Consider the following 20079-nt stretch of genomic DNA (forward strand, 5'->3'; position numbering starts at 1 on the left):
TACCATAGGTATTGACACATCTTTCAGTGGAGCTATATCCTGCAGAAAAGGACTGGCAGAGGTTGCCCTGAGAAGCTGGGTCTGCCCCATGCCTGGAAGAGCTCAAGGCCAAATTGGACAGGGCTTGGAGCAACTCAGTCTAGTGGAAAGTATCCATGCCCCCAGTAAGGCTGGAAAAAGATGTCCCTTATAACCCAAACCATTCCATGATTCTGTAAGATTAAGGTTCAGATTATTTAACACCAGCATTTTCCAGACTTTTCGAAGTAGTAATTTGTCACATATGAATCCTTGGGTTTAGAACACATAGAGGATAGTTGCATTGAGGACAGTCATACAGGTTTTATTAGGCCAATTCTTCCAGGAAGACCGGGAAAAATCAGTGAAAGATCAACAACTGGAGCACAAAATATCACCAAAGAAACAGGCTTAAAAATGTTAAGAAAATAAAGATGAGTTTAGATGCAAAAATCAGAACGGATCAGAGTGACCAACCTGATAAACTAGAACTGGGAAGCACTTTACTGTTTTAAAATTCACTGTGAAATATTAACGTGTGGGTGATCAATAAATTACAAAGCTGGTGAATACTACTGAGGTTAAACACTTTTGAAAATACTTCCACAGAAGCATAATCCACTTACCTTTATAGGCATATGCACTTAAAGTTTTAAGTTCCTGCACCCTGATTTTACAGCACTTCCTCATTTACACACTTAGATCAGATCTTTGAAGATTTGGTGACTTTCCCCACGGTAATACCCTGGTACACAGCATGTAGCACTATAATGTCAGTGCTGTTATCAGCTCATCTATACACAAACCCTTTAGAACAGGGATCTGCACAGAGATCAAGTTCCCTCCATAAAGGCCAGTACTGAATGCTCAGGGAAAACCCCTCCTTGGTTTTCTCTCCAACAGACCTAAAGTGTTGCCTGAGGTTATGACTAGACAACTGTGTTTTATAGCTATAGATAAACTTCACCTCCACGATCTCCTCTTAATCCTTTGCAAACTACAGTAATTTTTGGCTTCTTCAGTGCCTTGTTGACGAATTCAACACTTTAATTATGCACTGTTAAAAAACTACTTCCTTGTATTCATTTTAAGCCTGCCATCTGATAATTTAATTAGGTGCCCCTACTTTTTGTTATGAAAAAGGGAAATAATTGTTTCCATTCACTTTCGCTGCATTCCTCATAATTCCAGATTTCTATCACATTCCCCTCCCAGTTGTGTCTTCCCAGGCTTTTAGGCACCCTGCCAGTTTAGCTTCTCCTTGTACAGAATTCATTCAGTTCTAGAATATTGCTTTTAATAACTGGATGAATACAACAGCAGAACTATTAGTAACACTATTATGCTCAGATACTCTCAGTTTCTCTAAAATCCAATTCATCAATTTACCCAATCAATTTTTGGGAACTACTAAGGTTCTCTTTTAGAGCTCTCCATGAATCTTTTTCTATGACAATTAACAGCACAGAGCTCACGTGGGTTTATCAGCAATGGATTTCACCTGTTTCGTCACACACTCAATTCTGTGCAATCTTTGGGTGACTCTACAATCATCATTTCACTCTCTAAAAAACTTTGCCATTAGCTTTTTGGCTTCTGCAGGATGGAGAAGTGAGGATTTCTTGGGGCTGTCCTGTACAGGGCCAGCAGTTGGACTTGATGATCCTCATGGGTCCCATTCAGCTCAGGATATTTTATGATTGTATGAAGATCCTTAGCAGACCTTTCAAGTGACTTTCCTCTAATGTAAAAATTAAATATTCCTACCCTTAAACTTCTCACCTTTTATTTGGCCAGTGTCTAACAAAAGAGGATCTCTTCTTTATATCCCACTACATATTGTAAGGCTACTGAGGCTACTAAATAGCCACTGAGTAATTTATCAGAACATTAAAACTGACATTAAAAATTCCCTGACAGTGTTGCAATTATTTCTTAGCAGTAAGACAGAACCTGAAAATATGTCAGTTTGCAGTTTGACAAGGATGTTCAACAGTAATTATAAACACTTTTGTGTTGAAACAATGTCCTGTATTAACATTTTATTGATAAGCACTGATTTAGACAGTTACTCATTCTTCCAAGAAACCTTATTTTTAGTCAATGGCTGTGGTCATTAATAAGTCCTGACTTTGTGCTAGATGAGGAACAAGCAGTAATAAACCACACAGAATGCTGTTTGAATAAATTAAGTGGCAATACTTGAAAATAATAAACATTTCTGCTCTTTGCATTTTTATTTTAATTCAAAGTACACAGAAAGGAGCCAAATATCATGCATGGAAGATACTGATAAAAGGGGTGATCAACTCTCATATGACAGCTGAATTTTGTGTTTAGTCATGAAAGCTCTACATTGAAGTTACATAAACAGAAAACTAATGCCACTGGCAAACAGCCCTGGTCTGTAATGTTCTATTTGGGATTCACTGGTTAAAGCAGAGGAGACGCTGATCTCTGACAAAGAACGAGATGGGAGATGACATCAACTTCTTTCAGCAAATGAGCTCAGCGTGCCAGCAAGCTGACAAATTAGCTTCTAAAAACCACTAACAGTAGCTTACAAAGTCACAGCTGTTATCCTGTTTTGAACAACAAAATGTTGATCTCGGTTGAAATGTCTAGTTTTACACAAGATTTGTAAGTGCCCCAATTTTTTTTTTCTTAACAAAGAAATTAGTTATACTGAGAGATGTATGAGGGACAGGCAGAGTCTGTACCCTGATGACTCCATGGTGATGTTTAATTGACAAGGTTAAGTAGAACACTTGCTTATGTTCTGCACCCTTCTTAAATTTGAAAAACCCCCAAGAGACACAGACACAGTAGCAACATAAATCCAGAAATACAACAGTACCATAGCCACTAGCAATTTCTCCAGCTAACTCAAGCATTTCCCAGGATATGAAGAGTGATAGTGGGAAGAAATGCATCAGAAAACTTGTAAGAGATTGCATTAAGGGGTTGAAACCAACTGAAAGACACTAATATTCCACAAAACAAATGCTCCTCAATGCTGATTGTGGAGAAAATTTTAAACAACCCCATAGTATTACTTTATTTTTCACCCATTTGAGTAGCGTAAATCTCACTTTCGTGGCAAAGTATCATCCAGCCTTCTCTGTTCCTCAGACATACAGGGGACCAAAGATTCTATCAAATGCAGCAGAGGCAAACTCAGTTAATCTTGGTGCTCCTGTGACCCTCATCAGTGGCATCTGAACAGCCCTCAAAAATAAATTTGTTGATGTTTAAGGAAAAAACAAAACTTTTTTACAGATGTCCAACTGAAAGACAGAACACAATTTACACAATTTACCTCAAGGCCTGAAGGTTCACACAGGAGTCTAATCTCATCTCTCAGGCACCAGATCACAGCCCTTTATCACTACTACAGTCTCTGGTTTTTTACAGCTCTTACTTTCATAAAATTGCAGTAACTTTAGCACAATAATTCCTGATTTATGGTAAATGAAGGAAATAATCAAGCCAGGATAGATGCATGCCAAGTTCAAGTGACTACCCAAAGCCAATGAAAACCACCAAACCACTGTGCAGACGTTGGATTGAAATTTCTCTGATTCTAAGTTTAGACAATTAAGAAAGGTCTTTATTTATTAATGCTACATAAAGCCTGTTCCTATCAACACAGGTTTTTTGGTTTTTTTTTTAATATTTACATAAAATGGAGTTAGAGTGTAACAATGATTTAAATAAGATTGTAGGCACGTGAAGAGCTGAACCAAACCATGTATTTTCAACAGGAACTTACCCAGCAACTACATAATCAATGTGTCAGGTGTTAAGGCCACATAATACTCTGGTACTCAGGTGCAGGAGACTTGTAGCCTCAATCAATCATTCCCAGTATTGTGATGAAATCTGGTCTCCACTGGAATCTATAAAAGGTTGCACAGGCTCTTGATCATAATAGTGGACATGCTGAGTTCCAAACTGCCAATTTTATGTTTGGAACACACAAGCAATGAAGCTCATCTAGGTACAAGAAAACAGAAACATCACAATAGACCAGACACCCCATTCAGCTGTGCCCCCTTTCAGAGGTGATCAATAATTATCCACTCCTTGTTTAAGCCATGGTATTGGATTTTAGCAGTTCACACATCCATCACTGACAAAATGAACTGGTTAAACTTAAAAAGATGTAGAGACAAAGCTAAGCATTTTCACAACAAGTACCCTCTAGCTGTACAATGACTGAGAAATTTGGAGTTATATTTGTCTTTTACTTTCTTTAATTTTATTCTCTGCTTAGCCCCAACCAAGCTATATATCTGACACAGACAGCAACATATTTCTCCCCAGAGTACTGTGAAGAGAATAACATAATTAACATTTGTTAAGTATTCTCATAGTGTGACATGAGCCAGCAGAGCACATGAAAGTTAGTAATTCTCCATACTGCAGTTTGAATGCTGTGCAGGAAAGATGGCAAACAGCCACAGAATGAGCAATCAGTAACGAGAAAATCTCTGAGTAACCAACTCTGAAGCGAGCAGCATTCCTTCCATGCAATAAGTCAGGAGTTCCAGAGATGACAAAAAAAAATTGCAATCAATTAACACCATTATAATGCACCAAATACAGTTGGGCTGTAAGGATGGTCACTGGAAACCCTAATTTGAGATTTTCTGTGCTAACTTCAACTTATTCTTCATCTAGAATTCAGCTAAGCTAACTGTTTTAGCAGAGGAAGACAAATACAAGGAAAAACAGGTAAACAAAACAAACAAGGAAAAGACCCAAATCCACCCTATTAGATGGGAATAGTTCTATTTGTAAGTTCTTCAGAATCTGCCACTAAACAATTAGGCAATCTTACAGAAAATCTTTATTATTTTCACTGTGTATCTGTCACATGTCCAACCTAGGAATAGCTACTGATGAGAGCAGAACAGAAAAGCACTCAAAAAGTAACTGTTCTGTAAAATTCATGAATTCTAAAAAAATTGGGCATACTCAAGTCTGGCTCTTTAAGTTTATTTCAGTTATTCAAAAGGAAAAATAAAGCTTGAATTACTGTAGCTTCTATGCACAGATAAAACGGATATTTTCTACCCACATCAGAAAATGAGAAGATTGAATTGCATTCAGTTATGAATTGGATTTGTTCTTCAATTAAAAGAGAAGAAAAATAAATCATGTTAAAGCTAAATGACAAACCAAAGGCTATTCCATTATAATTTTGTCCAAAAGACAACTAAATTTGTTATTTCTTCAGCTCTTTGATCATTATGTTTAGCTTGTAAAGATGCCACTTACTACTGCAAATACTCCATTTCTGAACAGACTGGTATAATTTTTCCCAAAACTGAAATATAAACATTCAGCTGCAAAGCTGCTTCGAACTCACACTGGACACAACTGGACTTCAAAAGCAACAAAACATTTAGATGTTCGTTAAAAAAAAAAAAAAAAAAAAAAAAAAAAAAAAAGTCATTTAAAAGACTTTGAAGAAAGGAAAATCACTAATTTTACCAAATGAACAGGATAATGATGACAAAATAAATTTAATATTGTGTGGTATTCCCAAATCCCAATTACAGAGGTTTGTTCTTAAAATTAGATATACTCTACTCTACTATGTAGACATAAAGGCACAAACTGTGAAAGATAAATGTTTTACATTTTACACTTTTCAGAGATTACAGTTATTTCTGAGGGCCCCAACCCCAAAACCCATGTCATGGGAATGAATTCTGGCTCACAAAAAGCCACATTTCCTTCAGCATTGGTTTTGGCAAAGCCACAACTGCCCAGAGCACTGCTTGAGCTTAAACAACAGTCTGGTAGCATCAAGCCTTGCATCCCCATGGGTTCCCAAAATACACCAAGAGTCTGGCTACAGGGAGATGCTCTGGCATCACAATTACAGACTATGGAATCCAGAGGAGACAAGTGCCACAGAGGACAGAACTCTTGCAGCCAACCTCATCTAATGGATTTTAGTACAAAGTAAGTGTTATCTGAAATAATCTAGAATACAGATCCCATACGCCTCAAATAAAGATTTCTTTCAAATGCCAAATTGCTCCATCCAAAAAATAACCAATTAACGTGATGTCTGATATGCAGGTACACGAAACAGAGATTGCTTTGTTTCTTGAACTAATCTTCAGACACTAATAACCTTAATTCCAGAGTCTTTTTAGGCCTGGAACAACTGAAACACCATTCCAAAAGCAGAATGATTGCAGGAGAGAATTTAGAAAATACAAGCAAACACTACCTGTTTTTCAGGCTGGATCAACTTGTGACTACACTGCAGAATTTTCCAACATCACTGTGTTTTAGTGCTCCTGTTCCAACACACTCCAATTCCACTCACCAATGGAGTTTGACCATTCAGCTCCAAAAATAACTGAGGTGCTCCATGCCCATTCAGAGCTACAGCCTATCCTCAGATAGGCAACACCAACACCCCATCTGCATCATTTTGTGCCAAAACACAGAATTTCATTCTACTTAGCATCTCTGACCCCTCAGACTACATACAGACAAGCAGCAGACCCAGAACCTGTGTGTTCTGAAATGGAAATGTAACAATTTACTTTCATTATGGGCTGGGGCTCCACATTAAAAGAACCCTGTTTAGCCAACTGTCAGTATTCCACAGAACTGATTCCTTTGATTGCTTCCTAGGCACTTCCCTCATGGAGACAACAAATACAGACAGTGATTTATCTTCTAAAAACAAATGATTATTTATCCATCTAAAGAGAACAGAAATAAATGGCTAAAGTGATAAAATAGCTAAGCATTAACAAGCAACACATATACTGTCCTATCCACACAGAATATTTCCTCAAAGCTTGCATTATTTATCTTACAAGCTACAGGTCTGGATTCTGGCAACCAAACCACAGGGTCTCTCCAAAAACAGCCCAGCTTCCTCACTTTTGAGGTTGGAAGGTCAGAGGAGGAAGAGGTATGAGTGGAAGGAATGATTGCAATTCATTTTTTATTTTTCTTCTCCATTACCACCCTTCAGTTACTAAGCAGTCTGTTACTCAAGGCATGACAAAAAAAAGGTATTAAAAAGAACTGACACCTGCTTATCTGGCCAACATTGAACAGACTGTCTATAAATGCTGCCTGCTTTCTCCTCCTCAACTGCAAAATCAACCAACTCTCCAGGACACAACACATCAGGCACTGGAAATCTCATACAAACATCTCCCATAATCTTCCCAACATCCCTCAGGTTCTAGAATTCTTCAGGCACACCTCCACAGACCATTTTTAAGCGGTACAAAGAGACAATCCGATTCCCTTCAAAGGAACCACACTGAGCACAGCTGGGCATTTCTGAACTGGCTATTTCAGAACAAACTGGGGTTCACACCGCCTTGGAGACCAGAGGGCAATTTTCTCCTATGTCTGCTGTCCCCAGGAAAAGGGCTTCATCTTCTGGTTCTTCATCCTGTTCCAGTATCTTCATTTCTCCTCACCTCCAGTACTCTTTCACTACAAAAGGGGAGCCATACTGTTAAAGCTGCTTAAAACCCAAGGTTTTCTTTTTAAATCTCCTCCTTCCAATTTTATTCTTTCCATTCTTTTCTCAACCTCTCTGCAATTCTCTTCTCTCATGAATGATACTCAGATCTCTCCTCCAATGCAAAACCACAATACATTTTTAATTACAAGGGAAAGCTTAGATGTTGACAAGCTGTGAAAAAGTAGCAAATCCAGGTATTAAATAAAGAAAAGAAGGAAAGAAAAAGCACATGAAGAGGAACAGGAGACAGGATGGAAGTACCTGATTTTTCCTTTTTTTTTTTTTTTTCCTAAAAAATACTGTGTACAGTACTGAGGATCTCAAACTTAAGTGAGAATCATAAATAGCAGAGAAATATTTCCCTGTGGAATCACTGCATAAGTAATTGTTTTGGGGTTGGGGTTTTTTTCAAAATATAAGAAGGAACCATGATGATCAGCCATAATGGTCAAGTTCAAGCAGAAAACAAGACCAGTCAATTGAATACAAATAACTAATACTCTTTATAGCAGAATATCTGGAGAAAGTTAATAATAAAATTACAACTAACTGCTTGCCCTTCCTCATGAAGTTCTTCACTTATTTTTTACTGCTGTTCATTATAATGGGGTTTTCCCCTCCATCTTTTTCATACTTTTCTTAAATGGCTGGCTGCATATATTTAATTGTATATTCCTCAGGGCAGAGACTATTTCCTTAATTGTCTGTAAAGTCCAGTGCTATAAACAACGGTCCTATGCAATGTTAAGTAATAAAAAATGAGTAATGTTTTGTTGAGAAATAGTCATGCATTAATTATGCAAGATAATCTGGAAAATACAGAACTAGGGAAAAAAACATGTTCTGAGTCCATAACTTTTAAGCATCACTACCCAATGAATGATTTATGGTATTACTTTTCAGTATTATATTTAATTTCTCTTGGAATATTTAAAAAACATCTGCTCTGAAAGTTAGCAAATGGGTATTGTTTACTCAGAAATTCTACAGGGTGCAACCCCCTTCCACACTGTCAGTTAAACACACAATATTTTAAATACACATTATGGAGCCAACTGTTGAAGCAGGCACTTAGAATGCAAAGAATATTCTACATATTAAAGTATACATGAAAAATAATGTTCAGTAGTTATAACATATAAAGTACAGATTCTAAATTCAGTATTTAGTAAGTATGCAATTTAAAAAAAAAAACATTTCGTTTTTATTACTTACTGAACTCATTTCATGTCCTAAATCGACATTGCTGCAGACTTATACAAGCACAGAAGCTACTAAAATTGGTATAACTTTAAAAACAGAAGCAAAGTTTTATTGCTGAACTATGCCCCTGAAAATGGGGTTGAATATAAAAACAATGACACCAAATCTGAAGAGCGTAAATACTCAGTCTTAATATCTTTTAAAATCTGTTCTCTAATCTTGACTGAGGTTTGAAAGTAGCAAGTCTGTATTTTTCCAGTGTAAATGTTGTGCAAAAGCTTTACAAACATAGATCTAAATCTGCAATTGCCATTACTAAAATAAATGAAAAATCTATAAGCAGCAGTGAAACCGGCATGCAAATAAAAGAACTGTCAAGACATACTGCCTAAAAATAAGCTTACAATAACTATTTTAAAGACTGTGTGTGGTCTTACCCATATATTTTGGCAAGATGCACTTTCTCCAACCACAGCTAGATTCATCCAAAAGCAGTGGCACTGGAGAGTCTCTGTCTCACCTGTCAAACTTGAAGAACGTTGTTCAGCAGACCACCATGAGTCCATGGATAGGATCCACAGCACTACAGCAGCTGTTCTTGATAAGTGTTCTCTAACTAGAGAGGCAAGCGCTTCAAAACCCTTCTGTAAGAGGATCGCCCTTCATATACATGCATTTAAAAACAAACAGAAACAAGAATATATCCAGAACAAGACTTTCGAGACATTTGTGGCACAGCTTCAGTGACCTCATATGCATCTCTGTCTGATATTTGGAAATATTCACAGAAGATTTGAGTCTATTAAATTTATCTTAGAATTTAACCTAATTATTTACCTCTCACAAATTGCTACACTGTTCAAATTGCAGGCAATCGAATAAAATAACTGGAACTCCTAAATCTTCAGGGTTCAGGAAAGTGAATTTTCCTCTTTTCAGTTCCTTTCCCACGAATGACATGGAAAATTTTCACACCAAGCTACAAAGAGATTAAAAGTGGGAAGGAGAGGTAAAAGGCTGCTTGGCTACAGTAAAAGTAAGATTCAGTGAAAATGGGATGAAGCACGAAAAGTTGCAAGTTTTAAAATTACCTAAGGGGATATTTTGCCAACCAGAAAAACTAAGAAGATACTTTATCTGAATTCTGTTCATATAAAATAACTTTGACTGTTACTAGAAGGCACATAATAATTAATTTCCAGAGAAATATGAATATTTTCTAAAAATAGGTCACTGCGTTTAACTGCTGAGATCTGCTCTGATTTAACTACTAGTAGCATTGTATCCTAGAAGCAGGAAAGGCTCTAGAGAGATTACTTTCACTTTTCCCTAGATATATTTAGTGTACTAACTAGCATAGTTAGGATATTATTTTTCTTTGGTTTTGTCAGTAGCATGTTTGAAATAAATTTTATTAAGTGGTAGTGTATGTAACATTGCATTGTGGGTAGCAGTTTCCTGCCTTAACCTAGCCACATCCTCAGCTGTTATATGAGACAAGTTTCCCATATTTTCTGCAAGTTGACTTAAAAAAAAAAAAAAAAAAAAGAAAAAAATACAGACAGGAGAAAATAACTAGGAAGTTAGGATGATCTTAAGCACCATATATTGAATGTTTAGAATGGGTGCATCTAATCAAAAGGACTTTTTTCTCAGTTCCTGTGCAGTCCACAAGACCTAGGAACACAAGGAAAAAAATGCTTGTCAAAAAAAAAAAAGCCTGAGCAGGAAGAATCAAGATGAGACACATCTGATCATTAAGATGCAGCCCCTTATTCAAAGCCTGACCAGGGGCTAGATTATTTCACTGGAGAATAACTTTGCTATGATATGAAGAAGTGAGAGAAGTGGCAACACAAAGTGAATGAAAACAATTTTTGACTACTTGCTATGCCATGATGTACTCACTGGTTAAGAGATGACCATCTTTTTAATTTAAACAACAGTTTAAGATTTAATGTGATCTTCAGTAGCCTGACTGCACTGTAGAAAAAACAGACAACACTTATTTACCCTAGAAAGGTAACAGCACTTTTTCCCCTTCTACATTAATGGTCCCAGGCAACACCCACTTCAAACCGTATCTTACCTTAGGCAGCAGGTAGAAAGAAAGGCAGCAGTAACACTCACATGCTCACTGCTACCCTTGCAATAAGAACCATTTTAAAATGAAGGAATGCTGAAATATCCTTGCTGTTGCAATTTTTTTAATCAACTGGAAGTTTTAGTCTTTGCTTTAAAAGGTTAGTATGAAGTGGTATCAACATACCCTACTCTTGCAGAGATAATGGAAATGAGAAGCCTACAAAATACCCAAGTCTAACAACAGAAGTTTCCCAAAACATGCAAGTATTTGAAAACAAACAGTATTTTAAACGTACTGGCTGGGAACCTACAGAAAACACGATTTTCTTCCTCTAAAAATTATAATTACTCCTCAGTTTGAAAAACCCAGCCAAGGAAAGAGGTTTCACTTACAGCAAAAAACCTGCTCTCGTGGAAACAGATACGTTAACAACACCCACAGAGAATACCTGCATCTGGGGAAACTGCACCAGGACTTTCTGAATTATAAAAATCAGCATCTTGTTATTGTATATATTGTAAAACTTGTAATGAAATGCAATCTAACAAGTTTGTCATCACACTGCTCTAAGCAGAGTATTTATATCATTCCAGTTGTAGCATAGAAGCAAACATTTAAGTACAAATAAACTTTCAGCAGGGCATCACAGTGTTTATACACTGGATGAACTTTTGAGTGACATAAGGCAAAATGTTTGGAAATAGAGCATAGCTTAAAAGTTCCAAAACACGTTTAAAGAACAGTGGAAGATGTAATTATCTTTTAGTGTTGCATTACAATTGACTTTTAGATTTCATTTGTCATCAAAGATCAAGCTCAAAGTTTACCAGAGAAATTCCTTAGCATAATACTTCCTTTGTAAGTGTAATTGGGACTCAAAGCATCCCCTGTGGAACTCAGAAGTGAACTTCCATTTTTTGTAGATCTACCTTTAAACAAGAGCCTGTCAAGCATTAGTCTACAATCAAGACACTGATTTACACAGTGGATTTTCAGGATTCTTGCATCTGCGTCATCAGAAGTGCAAACTATACCAAAAGAAACCACCAACCACCAGTTTCACAGGTATTTGGTCTCAAAATTTTGCTTTATAATGTTTCTATATTTAAAAAAAACCTGCATTTTTATCAGTACCAGTTTTTACAAACTACATCTCGATTACTCAGTTATAGTATTTGCTTATTTGTTTTTAATGGCTTTTGCTTTATTAGATGAAGACTTCTTTGTAGTGTTCTTGATTTGAACAGGTGAAAAAGTTAAAAAAAAATCATAAAGGCATCAGATCCAAAGTTAGAGAATAACTCTGCATACACAAGTGAAAGCATGAAAAAGCCATTCTGGAGAAAGCGTGAGAACAGCACTTCAATGCAATAAATTTTTATATTCAGAATTCTGTAGGAAGCTCAATATTGTAATACTAAAGGTATGACTAAAAATAAAGGGCAAAGTTTTGAAAATCAAACAATTTTTATTCCTATCAATGGAAAAAAGTATTTAAGGTCAGGACAAAAGTTATCTACTATTTAAAAATACTGCGCATATCTGCCATCAAATAGGAGTTGATCAATACCTTCAATGTGTAACTGCAGCTGAAAACTCCAAACTTAGAATTTAAGAGTTCCCCAAATAAGAGGCAGCAACCTCCAAAAGCTTTTGCTGCATCAAAAGTTGATTAAAACTTTATTGCATACAAATATAATCTGTATATGAAAAGATTAGTATTCTTTCCATTATTTTGATATCCTTAATATTTCTTCATTGATGCTTTTAACCATACAGAGTAAACAATAATAAAAGCAATTCATAAATAGGAGAATTAAATATAACCCTTATTTTAAAGCAGAATAGGTTTTTTGTAGAACCTTTTGTTTTCATTTTATGGTAGAATTCTCTAAGTTTGGCAACATGTAATAACTCTCAAAGTATTGAATGAAGAACAATGCAGTTTACCTCACAATAATTATTATGAAATAAGTTTTTATGAAGAAAGATCTATGATTTTTTTTTATAATTATGTAACAAAAATCAAAACAATTTATTTTTTACTGAAAAAGTCTTCTCATTTGTCTCATCCCAAAAAAACAGAGAACCTGGTTCCCACCCACACCTCCAGCTATTCATACCACACAATTCCTGGCCAATTTCTAACCAAGAAAGCTCAGGACAAAGAGGAAAACAAAAAAGGAGGGATGGCAGCATCAAAGATATGTATTTTATTTTACAAATAAAAGCCAAATGATATCTAGAAAATCTTTTACATGGTTCTTTTGCTCCCCTCAAAAAATGACCAAAAAAAAAGGAAAAACATTAAATTCATTCAGTTAAAACTTAAAATTACAGTGCATCTGTGGTACAATCAGGATAATATGAAAAGTTCTAGATATAATGTCCAAAGAGGCAAAAAATGAGATACTTTCTCAAAGATGTTTCCAATTTTGTTCTGAATCTGAGTGAGCAAATCAAGACTACTAATACACATTGTCTGTGCACATTACTCCTTACTACACACAGCATTTTGCAATTTATTTCAAAGCCTCTATTATAAACAAAAAAATACTGCTTTTGTTAACCCACTCTGTACCAGTACAGTCAGGGCTTATGTTACACAATCAAAGTCAAAGTTACAATACATTAAGCATATAAAAAAATATCACACACACATGCACACAGATGATATTAAGTATTTGAGCCTTACATATGCATCAAATTTATGTTTCATTTTAAAACTAAGTGTTAACATTAACTGGTGAATGAAGTTATTTATAGTCTCCCCAAAAGTTTAAGACTGTTCTATTTCCCTTAAACACCAGAACTATAATAAGGAATTAATGTAAGCACAACCAAACCCTCCCAGCTCACTCTGTTGCACAACGTCCACGTTAAATCCTCCCAACGCCGGAGTTCCAAAGCATCACTCCCAGGCTGCAGCACACAAGCAGTTATGATATCCAAATGACATTTTGCCCCAAATATAAAAGAAACATAATTGCCCTTAATTTGCATCACATAAAACTGCCAAGTAGTTTTGAAGGCATGCAAAGCAAGGCAGACATGATTTAAGATTTGCAAAGGAATCCCCAGACTAACACTTCTGTGACAGCCAATTACAGTGAAAAACACAACCCCAACAAGCAGCCTGCTACTAGACCTTAGGAAAGGTAAAGTTTCTTACAATGAGTTACAGATTCACAAGTATAAGACGACAAGGAGAAAAAGTAAAACAGAAGGAATCCAGCCACCCAGCAAATATGAAGCAGACCCAAGATCGTGATACAATCCAAAGATGTAAATTATTGTAAATCATCACTGTTGTTCAGAATTTCACACAGCCACTTGTGCCAATTTTGCTCACTTTTCCACAGACACAATAATAAAGGAGGGAGAGGGATGGGAGGAGAAAAAAAAAAAAAGGAAAAAAAAAAAAAAGGAGGGGGAAGAAGAGTGGGGGGAACCTGAACTGAGAGTACAAATAAAGTTCTGCTGTCCATATGCTTTAACTGTACAGAAGTTTGGGCTCTTACAGCATTTTGTACTCTCTCCAAAGCCTCATGAGTCACAAAAATTAAAAAGCTATGTCCCTCTGAATGCCAGGAAAGGCCTTACATGAGACTTTTGTCAAAATATAAAAAGAAAATTTAAAAAAATTTTAAAAAGAAAAAAAAAAAAAGAAGAAAAGGAAAAAAAAAAAGGAGAGAGAGAAAGAAAAAGCCACAGTGTAGGCAGTCCTACTTGGAGTCCTCTGATGTCACAGCCACATGACTCGCTCGCTCCAGTAACAGTGCTTGCAAAAAAAAGGAGTTTTAAAGCTTTTGCTTTTTTGGATTGTGTGAATGCTTCATTCGCCTCACAAACAACCACAGAACCACAAGTGCGGTGCAAACTTTCTCCAGGAGGACAGAAAGGAGTCTCTGGTTTTTAAATGGTTAATCTCCGCAGGTCACTACCAGCCACTGAGACCAACAGAGTCAGTAAGTGCTCTCTAACCACAGTCTATGCAGTAATAGTAGGTCCTTCAAATATTTGCTCATTCTCTTTTTTTTTTTTGTTTTGTTGCCTTCCTTTTCACATGTTACCAGCACTACACAATTTTTTGACAGAGAAAAGAACAACTATAGAGTCTTTGCAATCCAGGGATACAGTAAAACTAAAACAAGGTTTGGCTATGGTTTGTGTTTTCAGTTTGAGGATCCAAGAAGTATTTGCACCAGAAGGTGAAAGCTCTGCGTGAACCGAGAGGGACTATGGCATCAAACAGCCTGTTCAGTTCAGTGACACCATGTCAGCAAAACTTCTTTTGGGGTAAGTGCTGCAATATTTGAGCTTCTGTTTTTCACTGTCCAGAGTTTTCTTCCTTTGAACAATACTGGTTGTAGTTATCTAAGCAAAAAAATGCTGAATGGGATGTTAGAATGTTGAAATAGTATACCTGGTTGTTAGGGGGTTTTTTGAGGGGGGAAGTAACTGTAAATAGCTTCTGCGATATAAGAACAAATTTGTTAGCTGGCAAGCTGAGCAAAGGGAAGTTGGTCCTGAGAGTTTGACAGCAGGTGTGCTCAGCTGTCACCGGGGTCAAGGTGTAGCTGCATGAATTTGAAAGAGCCTAATGGGATCTAGCAAAATGTTTAATATTATCTCAGGGCAAAAGATAAAGCAATTAGTGAGTTAATCAACAGCAGCTCAGAAAATCTCATTAAGAACTCTGGTAACACTTTTAGATATATCCACTATGAGTGGTCAACGAAAGACACTGTAAAAGACTTAAATCACAGGGTTCAGACTGCTTGCTCTCTAAACCTGATGAAAATGAGTAGTGTGTAGCACACTGCAGCCTATCCTACCCAAAACTGCCCTATCACTGTTCCAGGCATCTCATTTTTACACATATATCTCAGATGAAGTTATCACTGTAAATCTGCAGTTTTCTAGTCCTCAGTTGCCCTCATTTCACAGCAAAGCTTGTTTGATAATATATTCAATTGTAAAAGCAAATTCTTCTCATTACACTTATTATGAACAAGGCAAAACATTCATGCATTAAAATACTAAGCTATGAAATAAAAAATACATGATCTAACATGCTGCTGAATTTTAAGTTTAATTCAAAGTGGGATGTAAAAAACTCTGTAGAAGAGCACTGCCAAATATTTACTTCAATATTCTGAACTGTAAACACAGATTCCTTTAAGAAATCATATATGTATATACTGAAGTAATTATTTATATGCACTGTACATATAAATGCTCATAAAACTCATAAATACACTATAAAATTGCACCTCTGTCTTTGCTTACTTTGAAAAGCTTCATGCTCTCAGAGACTTAAAATCAGTAGAGAGCATCTCACTCGCAAGTACTAAATAGAATCAAATAAGACGTCAACAGATTTATCTGTAAGTAAATGAAGTTATATTTTAAAGTGTACTGGAAAATGCTTTATTATCATCACACATGATGAACTGCAAGAAGTACAGTAACAAAATTTTTTCAAAGCATCTTTTAATGAGGCAGTTCAGACAGGCTAACTGAAAATTCTGAAAGTTTTAGGGGAAAAAAAAAAAGTGAAAACTTACAAGATTTTTTTAATGGTGTCCATCATGTTGAAATTATGTTGGGACTGTAGCTAAACCTATTTCTTTCCCTCCCTTGCCCCCCTCCTATGAAAAACAACAATGCTAGAAGCATTTCCAGTACATACATCCCCATTATTGCAGTGACTGGGGTGCCTTTTACCCCTCCTACTTCACACACTTTGACTGGTTCCCAGTTAAGCACATGAAGCTCTGAGACCAGGTATAGGAACAGAAATGAAGAAATTGCTTTTTGCAGGAGAGTGACCAATTTAATATATGACCTATAGATACCAGATGAGATAACATGACCTGTGGCTAGTCATGCAGCTGTAATACCCTGAACATTGAGCTGAAATGCAAACACAGACCCGGCAAAGCAGCTTTTCTACCCAAACTGGTGTCGGAGCAAAGCACAGCAGAAGCATAGCCAGACCACATTATCCCAGTGTTTACAACAGGAAATACAGTTTACATGTATAGGGACTTTCTTTTGCTTTTACTTCCAAAAGAGATTAGAAGAAATTTAGTTGGCTAAAATTATCAAAACACCAAGTCTGACTGCTTAATTCACCTACTTCTGATAATTCTTAAAGCCACTGGGAAATACTGTGATACTGTGCTTAATACTTTTCCTGAACTTCACTAAATAGGGTTGGATACCTGAATTTCACTTTCACACAAACAATAGATGCAGGAACTACAAAATCTCATCAGCTCTGTCAATGTGTAAGCAGTGTAACCTGAGCTAAAACCAAATTTTGGAAAACCCACTTTTATAAAAAGGAGGCAGAATTTATTGTTAAAAAAAAAAAGCCAAAATACCCAAGCTGCTCATGAATTTGCCGTTCAATGATGCAGCAGCACCTCAGAATGCACAATCTGTTCTTCCTTTCTGTACTATCATTCTCTTCCCATCTCTACCTTATTCCTTTCAGGACTGTTGAGTTTAATTGTTTCTCTTCAAAACTGAACTGATGAAACATAATGACAAGTTATAACAGGGCAGGAAAACAGCTATGATTAACCCGCATGGCTGCTAATCTGTGCCATTAACATATTCCTGAAAGCTTTTATTCCATTCATTTTTATCTATATGTTTTTGACTTCATATGAAAGGGAAAAACAAGAGTAGCAAAGTGGAAGGATCCTTTTCTATTTCATGCAAACACAAATATTCCTTTCCAATTTGGTACATTTTAATTAACTACATTCCGGGTTTCACATCCAGATTTTCTCTACCTTGTGCCACTTATACACAGGTTTTGACTGCATTGAGCCTGTGTAAACCTTCTCAGGCTTTTAAATCTAACGGGATTCATTTCAGCAAAGGCTACTATATTTACATCCATAACATCTGAAGGGAAAAAAAAGGCTCAAAATAAACACTATGCAAAAAAAAATTTGAAAAAAACCCAGCATATTTGGTATAAAATTTGAAAAATATTGTTAACTCAAAGTATTTCAGAGACTGAAAACGTTCTCAAATGCCTCCAAAAACAATTAAAATTTTGAAATAGGAAAAGGCATCTTCAACTATATTCTGTGCAGAAGAATCCAATGAAAGAAGGAAATAGGATCCCTGTTTAGCTGATAATTCAATCAATTATTTCACATGTAATTTCTGGAAGCTGATCCCAGTGGAGATATAGTAAATCTAAAGTCTTCAAGTTCTGCTTATATTAAAATAATCCTCAGTATCTTCATGAAAAAATGCCAAACCTTTTGTAAATTTCAGTTCTCATCTGCTTTCCTGTTCGGTAGGAAATCTTAAAGGGTTTGTTTAATTTTAATTAGGAGACTGATAAAGAGAGAAACAAATCCTTTTGCATTATCTGTGTATAGAAAGCAGTTTTCTGTATGTTCCAGCTCTGTTTAACGTATTCACACTATTGTGAATGCTAAGCAAAATCTCAGGAATCACTGCTCTTTGCATAAAGTATAATTTAAAACACCAGGATTTTTAAATAACAGTAATAATAATAATACTGAAAACTATGCAGGAATGAGTATTCTCACGTGCATTAAGAAAGCTGCAGCTTCGCACAGAAGCTGCCGTTATCTGAAAGCCCCAAACCCTGCAGGATTGCTCTTCATCACTTACAAGGTCTGTAGGCAGTGATCTGTTTAATTAGCCTCAAATGAACTATTAATAGTCAACATTCTTTAAATCAACTACACCGATGTAAAATTCAGTAAGATGAAAATGTTCCAGGTTGTTAGGAGAATATCAGAGTATATGGTGGTTAAATAAACTGGAGAGGAAAAAAAATCCTATCTCATTAGGGGCACTAAGATTTTATCAAACATACAGGATTAATCTCTATTGAATAGGACCATTCACAAATCAAAACTCACTCCACTTCAATACTTTCATGCAGTGCTAATCAATTACAACCTTTTCTAGTTATTCAAAATCCATGTGCTTTTAATTTTATTCACTGGTGGTCTAAAATATAATATTCAGGCCAAGCTAAGTCATTCTGTGTTGCAACTTTGCTTTTTTTCAATAAATATTCATCTAGAGGTTTTCTTAGAGAGAACTGCTCATATGAAGACTGTGGTAATATTTTTATACTGTACCTCCTTGTTGAAGCAAAAGGTTAGGGGTTACCTAAATACCTCAACTGTATATACAAAAAAAGGAAAAGGTAAGTATTCACATGAAAAATCCAAAGGGACTATATTATTTATTTTTGCATTTCCTATGATTAATGATGCACCAGTGCATACTTGAAAACTGAAGTCAAAAATAGGGTAACACCTCAAATTCCTTTACAAACTGTACAAATATCAAACTTCCATGCTGTATTAACTACTCTACCAGAAATATTTAAAAGCTCTGCCACCCCACATTAAGAGTATAACAATAATACTGAAATTCCTCTCAATCTGTGTGATTTCTTGGTCATGGTCAGACTAATATTAATCTTAAAATTGCACCTTACAGCTTTATTTTCCCAATTGCTTTCAGAAGAGAGTCGTATTTTTTACTGAGTAACAAGAAGTTCAGAGCAGCCACAAGTAACTAACAAAGATCTAACAGTGCACCCATTAAAGTAAAAAGGAAAAAAAAAAAGCAGCTAACAATTCTGGCAAGAGATGCTAACTAGGCAGTGCAGACAGTTCAAGAGAGACAGATAATAAATGTGTTTATGTACGGTCACACCTTGTGGCAGACACCATCAACGAACAACATCAATAACAACTAAGAAATACTTGCTGGAACTCTAACAATGCAAAAAAAGCTGAAGAAATACTTGCTAGAACTCTATCAATGCAAAAAGCTGAAGCTACAAGCAGAATCTGGCATTATTTTATGCTCGAGTCCAGAACACTTCTGTGGAAACTGAAGCAGAGAGGGAAGGGAGGAATTACCCTGTGCTTGCCAAGCTGCAAAGGTGCAGCATTTCTCTGCCTGAATACTGCAGGAGCCAAGGGCAGCTGTCAGTGCTGGGCACCTCCTGAAAATCAAACTATCTGCATGTTTCCCTCTATGCACCCAATAAAAATCAACATTGTGTGTTGCAGGGGAAGGAGTTGGTTCTGAAAACTCATTAAATACACTCCATTAATAAGAATTACAATAAATTGCCATGTTTAATATGCCCCAGAGTATATAATATTTTAATTAAGTCAGCCTCAAGATAAATAGTGAGTTTAAGATGGTAAAACCTGAAGCATTT

At 36.0% G+C, this 20079-nt stretch overlaps 2 protein-coding genes across 5 annotated transcripts in view; one reads left to right on the plus strand and one right to left on the minus strand.

The window, feature by feature from the left end:
* The window catches only part of SUPT3H (SPT3 homolog, SAGA and STAGA complex component), a 253811-nt gene that overhangs the window by 199514 nt on the left and 34218 nt on the right, over positions 1-20079 (minus strand). The window lies entirely within an intron of this gene.
* The window catches only part of RUNX2 (RUNX family transcription factor 2), a 215397-nt gene continuing 210370 nt past the window's right edge, over positions 15053-20079 (plus strand). Inside the window, exon 1 of the mRNA XM_058021192.1 lies at positions 15053-15125. Coding sequence (XP_057877175.1) covers positions 15068-15125 — 58 coding nt within the window. The 5' untranslated portion in view covers positions 15053-15067. The remainder of the gene's footprint in view (positions 15126-20079) is intronic.

This window comes from Melospiza georgiana, chromosome 3 (assembly GCF_028018845.1).
Source record: "Melospiza georgiana isolate bMelGeo1 chromosome 3, bMelGeo1.pri, whole genome shotgun sequence".
NCBI classification, from domain to species: Eukaryota; Metazoa; Chordata; class Aves; order Passeriformes; family Passerellidae; genus Melospiza; species Melospiza georgiana.